Source organism: Colobus angolensis, unplaced genomic scaffold, assembly GCF_000951035.1.
Source record: "Colobus angolensis palliatus isolate OR3802 unplaced genomic scaffold, Cang.pa_1.0 Scaffold36, whole genome shotgun sequence".
NCBI lineage: Eukaryota > Metazoa > Chordata > Mammalia > Primates > Cercopithecidae > Colobus > Colobus angolensis.
Genome location: NW_012116932.1, coordinates 1,744,147 through 1,753,347, shown reverse-complemented (window position 1 = coordinate 1,753,347; position 9,201 = coordinate 1,744,147). Strand labels below are relative to the sequence as shown.

The 9,201-nt window shown below is 51.9% G+C and overlaps 1 protein-coding gene across 2 annotated transcripts in view; it reads right to left on the bottom strand.

Annotated features, from left to right (window-relative positions):
* The window catches only part of TECR (trans-2,3-enoyl-CoA reductase), a 51,546-nt gene extending 43,567 nt beyond the window's left edge, over positions 1–7,979 (bottom strand). The window contains exon 1 of one of the 2 annotated variants that reach the window (XM_011953213.1): positions 7,829–7,979. In XM_011953213.1, coding sequence (XP_011808603.1) covers positions 7,829–7,843 — 15 coding nt within the window. In that variant the 5' untranslated portion in view covers positions 7,844–7,979. The remainder of the gene's footprint in view (positions 1–7,828) is intronic. The other variant, XM_011953212.1, reaches the window with a different exon arrangement.
* Between the last annotated feature and the right edge of the window lie 1,222 nt (positions 7,980–9,201).

Sequence of the window (9,201 nt, the reverse complement as noted above, 5' to 3'; positions counted from 1 at the left end):
TCTACTAAAAAATACAAAAAACTAGCCGGGCGAGGTGGCGGCCGCCTGTAGTCCCAGCTACTCGGGAGGCTGAGGCAGGAGAATGGTGTAAACCCGGGAGGCGGAGCTTGCAGTGAGCTGAGATCCGGCCACTGCAGTCCAGCCTGGGCGACAGAGTGAGACTCCGTCCCAAAAAAAAAAAAACAAAAAAAACACCACTTAGAATTAAGCACTACATTCACCGTAATTTACTAGGACGATTACTATGTTCTGGCTGCTGCGGGAAATGTCCCAGGTATTAAAATATTCTCAGCTGCCACTGTCAATATCAGCAAGAAGGTGTTAAGACCCAGCCTGAACTTGACCAACTAGCTCAAGGTCTCTGGCCTTTCTCACGCAGCCAGGCTTGTCAGTGCAAGTGCAGGATTCCCGACCAAACCCAACCACCTTATCAGAGCTGCAAGGCCTTTCCAAGCACCGCCCTTACTCAAGGCTGTCAACCCTCCTCTGATCTCCTCAGGAACCAGTTAGTCCAGAGGGCTTTGCTGGGCCCAGCTGGTGGAGCCTCTAAACCCACCTGGGTGCGGCTGAAATAGCTACTCCATCTGGCACACACCAAAGCCCACCACACATCCCGTCCCACTTTCTTGCTACTCGGTCCTGCCTCCCCCTCCCGGGTCCCGCCTCCCCCTCCCGGGTCCCAGGGCTTCCTCCTTGCCCCGCCTCCTCTTCCTGATCCCCACCTCTTCCTCCTCAGCCTCGCCTCCCCATCCCTGGCCCCGCCTCTCACATCCCAGCCCGCCTCTTCCACTTTGGCCCCGCCTCCTCCTCCTCCTCCTCCTCCTCAGGACACGCCTTTTCCTGCCCAGCTCTGCCTCCCACTCCTTGGGACCCGCCTCCCCCTCCTTGGCACCCTTCCCCTTCCTCAAGCCCCGCCTCCCCACATCTGCCCTACTGTGTCCAGAGGTGAGTAGGGTCGCACTACTTGTCAAATGTTAGCTGCTGCAAGGTGCTGCACCAAGCCGAGGCTTTTCCAGGCAAGTATCTGCTCATCCAATGCTCACCAGACCAAGAACCCCTTCAAACAATAATAACCCTGGGATGCAGGGACAACTATCCCAGTCAATATGAACATTGGGCAGGAGACAGGAAGGGGCTTGGGCTGTAGCGCTTGCCACTTTCCGTAGTGTAAATACCCTACCTGTGACTTAGCGATGTCAGCCTGCTATCCCTGAACACAGAGTTGGGAAGATGCACACCATCAGACAATGCGAGCCGGGTCTTGCACACCCAGGTGTCATTTTATGGATGAAAAAGCTAGCTCAAGGCCAGCCGCGGGGGTTCACACCTGTAACCCCAACTCTTTGGGAGGCCAAGGCGGGAGGATCACTTAAGGTCAGGAGTTCGAGACCAGCCTGGCCAATGTGGTGAAACCCCATCTCTACTAAAAATACAAAAATTAGCCAGGCGTGGCGGTGGGTGCCTGTAAACCCAGCTACTCAGGAGGCTGAGGCAGGAGAATCTCTTGAACCCAGGAGGCAGAGGTTGCAGTGAGCCGAGATGGCACCACTGCACTCCAGCCTGAGCAACAGAGGGGGTACTCTGTCTCAGGAAAAAAAAGAAAAATACAACTAGCTCAAGAGGCTAAAGCACTTGCCCATGGGCTCCAAACCTTGTCAGTGGCGGTTAAGCATATGAGCCCAGCACTGATCCAAAGCCCGCAGGCACTGCCACCTTCCCAGGAAGAGTATCAATCATCAATACTGCCCAACCCAAAGGGGAACTGGCCTGCAGCCCTGGAAAAGGCCTTCTTCTCTGGGTCTCAAGTCCCTCATCTGTAACTTTACAGAAGTTAAACAAGAAAAATTCCCTCAAGCCTGGGGCTCTGAGATTCTGAGTGCCTACAGCAGAGAAATTGCCTAAGTACAAAGCTACGTCCAGGGGAACAGAAGGGACTCCACCAGGAGAATCTGCCCAGTGAGTCACCATCTGCTCAAAGCAAGAAGCCTGCAGGAAAATCTGAAAAGCCTAAGATCCCCCCCCAGCCCCCTCAGGAATTTGGCCTGAGTCCGGCTAATATAGGAAAGGTCTTTATAGTTCACTACAGCTCAAGGCTCGCCACTTTCTGTTTTTTTGTTTTGTTTTTTTGAGACAGAGACTCACTCTGTTGCCCAGGCTGGAGTGCAGTGGCACGATCTTGGCTCACTGCAACCTCTGCCTCCCAGGTTCAAACGAATTCTCCTGCCTCAGTCTCCCAAGTACCTGGGATTACAGGTGCACGCCATGATGCCTGGCTAACTTTTATATTTTTATTGGAGAGGGGGTTTTGCCATGTTGGCCAGGCTAGTCTCGAACGCCTGACCTCAGGTGATTCTCCTGCCTCAGCCTCCCAACGTGCTGGGATTACAAGTGTGAACCACTGCACCCAGCCAAGGCTCATCACTCTCAATCCTGCCCCTACTGCAAGGGGCAGCTCATCTGATTTTAGGGCAGAGATCCTCTCCCAGCAGTCCACACTGACCCATAGCACCTCACCCTCCCTTCAGGGATGCTCTGTCCTCTGAACACAGCAGGACAGCCACCAGCTGTCCTAGGACAGCATCAGCAGAGAAGCCATCAGCGTGGAAAAAGCTGGAGTTAGACAAACCCAGGTTCAGCTCCGCAGCTTCTAGGCTCTGTGACCTTGACCAGCTTAGTTTACCTCTCTGAGCTTCTGCTGCATTATCTGTAAAGTGGAACACTAGTTCCTATCCGACCAGGTACTAATAAGACTCACCCCTGGGCGAGGCGCGGTGGCTCACACCTATAATCCCAGCACTTTGGGACACCAAGGCAGGAGGATCGCTTGAGCCCAGGAGTTCGAGACCAGCCTGGACTAACATGGTGGAACCCCATCTCTACTAAAACTACAAAAATTAGCTGGGTGTGGTGGCATGCACCTGTAATAACATCTACTTGGGAGGCTGAGGCAGAAAAATCACTTGAACTGGGGAGGTGGAAGTTGCGGTGAGCTGAGATCGCACCACTGCACTCCAGCCTGGGTGACAGAAGGAGACTCCGTCTCAAAAAAAAAAAAGAAAGCATCCTAAACACGGGTTGTGGGGACCTCAAGAGGCTGAGGCTTCCTCACCTCTGGGTACTCAGCTGCGGGAAATGGGCAGTGACCTGAACAGCTGGCGGCTGAAGAGACTGATTTTCTCTGGAATTAACAGGCTCATTTACAAGATGTAGTAGCTGTTTTTCCAGTTGCTACTGGGCTCATTGCTTTGAGTCTCATCTGCAGTGGCAAAAACAGCAATAAAATACACACACACACACTACTGTGTCCTAGGATAAGCAGTTCACTTACTGACCTAGCTCTGACCCCAAGACAATGCCAAGGCCTGCTCTGCCATTCCAAGAAGAGGGTTTCAGCCAAGGCCTGGAGGTGACCTGTTCTAGATAGAGGCTTCACCTCAATCAGGCCACAGAATGGATAACTTTTCCTCTCAGATCAGATGAGATTTGGCAGTGATATGAGGCTACTATGGAAACAGCCACCGATCTCCCCTCCTGCTGGGATCCCAACTGCCATGATATCAGTCCTCAACCAGACATGAATTCATTGTGTGACAGTCAGCACGTCCTGCACCCCTCTGGGCGTTACCTCTATCAACTGTAAATTACACTTCATAATCCCCAAGGTCTCTCCAGGAGCCAAGAAAGTCTTTTGAAGGGGGCTAACCTCTCAGTGGACAAGAGACTGCTTGAGGGTGGGAAGATGGATTTAGTCCCAAGTAGAAATAGATTTTTTTTTTTTTTTTTTTTGAGACAGAGTCTCGCTCTTGTCACCCAGGCTGGAGTGTAATGGTGCAATCTCAGCTTACTGCAACCTCCGCCTCCTGAGTTCAAGTGATTCTCCTGCCTCAGCCTCCCAAGTAGCTGGGATTACAGGCGCCCACCACCACACCCGGCTAATTTTTTGTTTTTTGTTTATTTTTTGAGACGGAGTCTTGCTCTGTCTCCCAAGCTGGAGTGCAGTGGCGTGATCTCGGCTCACTGCAAGCTCCACCTCCCGGGTTCACGCCATTCTCCTGCCTCAGGCTCCCGAGTAGCTGGGACTATAGGTGCCCACCACCACGCCCAGCTAATTTTTTGTATTTTTAGTAGAGACAGGGTTTCACCGTGTTAGCCAGGATGGTCTCGATCTCCTGACCTCATGATCCGCCCGCCTCAGCCTCCCAAAGTGCTGGGATTACAGGCGTGAGCCACCGCGCCCAGCGTAATATGTGTATTTTTAGTGGAGATGGGGTTTCATTATGTTGGCCAGGCTGGTCTCGAACTCCCGACCTCACGTGATCTGCCCACCTTGGCCTCCCAAAGTGCTGGAATTACAGGCATGAGCCACTGTGCCCAGCTGAAATATATCCTTTATTTATTATTACTTTTTTAAAACGGAGTCTTGCTGTGTCACCCAGGCTGGAGTACAGTGGCGTGATCTTGGCTCATTGCAACTCCACCTCCCAGGTTCAAGTGATTCTCATTCCTCAGCCTCTGAGCCAGTAGCTGGGACTACAAGGTACGTGCCACCATGCCCAGCTAATTTTTTTGTTTTTAGTAGAGACGAGGTTTCACCATGTTGACCAGGCTGGTCTCGAACTCCTGATCTCAAGTGATTCACCCGCCTCAGCCTCCCAAAGTGCTGGGATTACAGGCATCAGCCACCTCGCCAGGCCAGAAATACATTCTTTGATGTAGATAAACCTTTTCTCAAATTGCTTGTTAAATGTGAGTGAAAGCATCTTTTCTATTTTTATTGATCTATAATAAACACATGCAGTTAAACTAATCTGCTTGCTATGTAATCCGCTGGGCCAGGAGATAACTGCTTCTCCCACCCAGAAGCCCTGTCACTATCGCCTCCATGGGTACTTGGCAAAGGTTGGCAGAGAATAACAAAGAATGCAGCAAAACATCAATTTATTATTTTCCTCCAAGGTCACTTTGAACAGTAAGTTTGAAGATTTCCCCTATTTTTTTTTTTTTGAGACAGACTGTCACTCTCTCATCCAGGCTGGAGTGCAGTGGCATGATCTCAGCTCACTGCAACCTCTGCCTCCAAGTAGCTGAGATTACAGGCGTGTGCCACAACACCCAGCTCAATTTTGTATTTTTAGTAGAGACGAGGTTTCTCCATGTTGGCCAGGCTGGTCTCGGACTCCTGACCTCAAGCGATCCAGCCACCTCAGTCTACCAAAGTGCTCAATTACAGGCGTGAGCCACCATGCCCAGCCAAAGCTCCCCCTTCTTTCTGGGGGAGAAAAGGATTAAGTATGGTAGAGCATATTCTCCAGTCCAAGTCTCGGGCTTCAGGCTGTGCCCAGCTTCCTGAAACAAAAGCGCTCACCCCCAGGGTGCTCAGAGGCCTACTTTATCTGACTGTTAACTAGCAAAACTAAACCAGCTGCATTTTGCAAAATGCCATATGGATGTTCCAAACTGCATGTTTCAAGCTGGACGTGGTGGCTTTTTTTTTTTTTTTCTTGAAACAGGGTCTCTGTTGCCAAGGCTGGAGTGCAGTGGCCTGATTTCTGGCCTCACTGCAGCCTCAACCTCTTGGGCTCAAGCCATCCTCCTGCCTCAGCCTCCTGAGTAGCTGAGACTACAGTAGTGGGACTACAGGTTTAGACACAGAGTTTGAGAGGGGAATCCATATCAGAACTTTATTCTAGAATGAAAATGTAAATGACATTATTAGAGATTATTGAATACAAACCTCCTCATTCTTGATACCATGTCAAAACTTACAGGATTTCTGGGTTAAAGGCTTCTAAGGGGCCAGGTGCAGGGGCTCACGCCTGTAATCCCAGGACTTTGGGAGGCCAAGGTGGGTGGATCACCTGAGGTCGGGAGTTCGAGACCAGCCTGACCAACATGGAGAAACCCCGTCTTTACTAAAAACAAAAAATTAGCCGGGCTTGGTGGCTCATGCCCGTAATTCCAGCCCCTCGGGAGGCTGAGGCAGGAGAATCACTTGAACCTGGAGGTGGAGGTTACTTGAACCTGGAAGGTGGAGGTTGCAGTGAGCCGAGATCGCGCCATTGCACTCCAGCCTGGGCAACAAGAGTGAAACTCCGTCTAAAAACAAAACACAAAAAAACAAAGGCTTCAAAGAATTGTGGGTAAATTTCCAAAAATAATAGCAATAAAGGGGGCAGGAGGTAGAGGTAGTAATATTCGACTTGTGAATAAAAACAAACAGCCAAGTGTGCTAGCTCACACCTGTAATCCCACTACTTTGGGAGGCCGAGGCGGGCGAATCACTTGAGGTCAGGAGTTTGAGGCCAGCCTGGCCAACATGGTGAAACCCCCGTCTCTACTAAAAATACAAAAAATTAGCCGGGCATGGTGGCGGGCACCTGTAATCCTAGCTATTCAGGAGGCTGAGGCAGGAGAATCGCTTAAACCCGGAGGTTGCAGTGGGCCAAGATCGCGCCATTGCACTCCAGCCCAGGCAATAAGACCGAAACTCTGTCTCCAGAAGAAAAAAAAAAAAATCTTTCTACGTATCCAGGGTATCTAGAGTAGTCAATTCATTGAGACGGAAAGTAGAATGGTGGTTGCCAGAGGTGGCGGTGAAGAGGAATGGGGAATTAGTATTTAATGGCTACACCTTCTGTTTTGCAAGATGCAAAGAGTTCTGGAGATGGGCGGTGGGGGTGGTCGCACAACCTGAATGTTCTTAATGCCACTGAAATGTACACTTAAACATAGTTAAGATGGTAACTTTTATGTGTATTTTGCCAGAATTTTTTAAATTGGAGGGGAAGTGAGAAACAAGAAATTGCTCGACCTGCTGTTTTTCGTTTGAGGACCAGCATGGCATAGTGGCTAGGAACTAAGACCTTGGCGTCCTGAGTTTCCCTATCTGTTTTGCATTTACTAGCAAGGGGCCTCTGAACAAGTCACTTGATATCTCTGAGACTTTATTCATCCTTACAAACAGAAGTAATAATAGTTCTTATACAAGGTAACAGAATCTCACCAGCACAACAGTAAGCACTTGCTAAATTGTTCTTATTTTGAATTCTGGTAACAAATTTTATTATTTGATGATAGTTACTTAAAAGTCAGCAATAATTCAAGGACAATTGGTTGAATTATTAATATTATATTATCATCTAGGGCGATAAGCACATCAAAAGGCTTCGTTTTAGGGGAAAAAGTGACCCAAGTTAGGAGTCAGAAGACATGGGCTTCAAGAGTGGCTGTGGGTGGTAGAAGATTTCTCCTTGATGACACCCAAGGGTTGACGGAGATGACCTTAGATAACCAGAAAGCAGGATAGGCTTCGCTGCTCTGCAAAAGCCAGCAGTGGAGCTGCACCTCCCTCACCGCCTAAGTCTCCCGGGAACGTCCCGGGCGAGGGAAGGGGTCCAAAGGTCGTACAAAGAAAGACTGATTGCAAAGCCCCTTCCTACGCTGGTGGCGGCGGCGTGGCGCAAGATTTGTGCAAGACTCCCTCGGATTGGGAGCAAGGGTCCCGCACCTTCGTGGCTCCCATGACAAAGTCTGCAACTCAGCCCGCTGGGGAAGCTACAAGGAACCTGCAAGCGTCCCAGCCCCTGCAGAGACCCCCCCAAAAAAAGCACCCCCAAAACAGCCTGGGTTGCAGATTTATAAATACCTCCTCCGCACATGCGCATTGGAATTTACGAGTGGCCCGGGGCGCAACGCTTGACCACTGCGCCTGCGCCGTCCGACTCTTCCTTCGGGGCACAGGACCAGAAAGTGGGGTCCCGTGGTCCCGCAAAGAAGGAAAAACAATGGGTCAGCAGTGGCCACACGGGTCCTGTTTCTCGCTTCTTACCTCGTAGTGCTTCATGGTTCCCTCCCACGGCGGCTACAGCTCCGCGGCTGCTGCTGCCGAACTGCGCGGCACAGCACAGGATACCCAGAGCGCTCGCGACCGCTGCGCTAGACTAAACGCGGCTCTGCGTCCGCCCCGCCCCTCCCGGCCGCGCGCGCCCCGTCGGCCAATCAGAACACGAGGCGCCCACCTTAGCCCCTGCTCCTTGGGGCCGGTCCGAACCAAGACTAAGGCTAGCACCAGGCGATTGACCAATCAGCTTGCGAGAGCCACCGAAGGGGGCGTAGCGTCTGTAGGAGGGGCTAAAGAGAAGGGGCTTGACCATCCGCCAATCCAAAGGAGGCCTCGGCGCCGCGCGTGCCTTTGCCACGCCCCCTGATGGCGTCGCTGTGGAAACCAAGGTAAGCGACCGTTAGGCCAGACGGGGGGCGGGGCAAGAAGTTGAGTGACAGGCAAGGCAGCATCCACATGACAGGCGGCGCCGACGGGGTAAATTCTGAGGTAGGAGGCTCCCGGGGTACAGCGGGAACAGCAGGAGAGGGCTAGGGACTGGGGTCGCGGGCTGTGGAGTCTGGATGGCGATGCCACTACGGGAGGAGACTCTTGAGTGGAAGGGAAGGAAGGGGGAAATGGGGTGGCGAAAAGCTCCCCATTTGGAAACCCCCAACCTGCAACCTTGAGCCCCAGCCCCATTCTGGGGGTGGCTTCACTGCCGTTTTTAATGAAAGCCCCCGCCCCACTTTGGTTTTTTGTTTTGTTTTTGAAACACTTTCATTGTGTCCCCCAAGCTGGAGTGCAGTGGCACAATGACGGCTGACCGCAACCTCCGCCTCCTAGGTTCAAGCGATTGTCTTGCCTCAGCCTCCCGTGTAGCTGAGATTACAGGCGCCCGCCACCACGCCCGGCTAACTTTTGTATTTTTTTAGTAGAGAGGGGTTTCACCATGTTGGCCAGGCTGGTCTTGAATTCCTGACCTCAGGTGATCCTCCTGCCTTAGCCTCCCAAAGTGCTGGGATTACAGGGGTGAACCACCGCGGCCGGCCCCCTCCCCACTTTGCTCCGCCCTATGGACAGGGAAACTACATTTGTCTCCACTTGACTTGGTCCAGAATGCTGTCTAGTGGCTCCAGGGGGCCACTGAGCCCTTGAAATGAGGCTGGTCTAGGCCAGGCACGGTGGCTCACGCCTGTAATCCCAGCACCTTGGGAGGCCAAGGGGGGCATATCACCAGGTGAGGAGTTGGAGACCAGCATGACCAATATGGTGAAACCCCTTCTCTACTGAAAATACAAAAATTGGCCGGGCGCAGTGGCTCAAGCCTGTAATCTCAGCACTCTGGGAGGCCGAGACGGGAGGATCACGAGGTCAGGAGA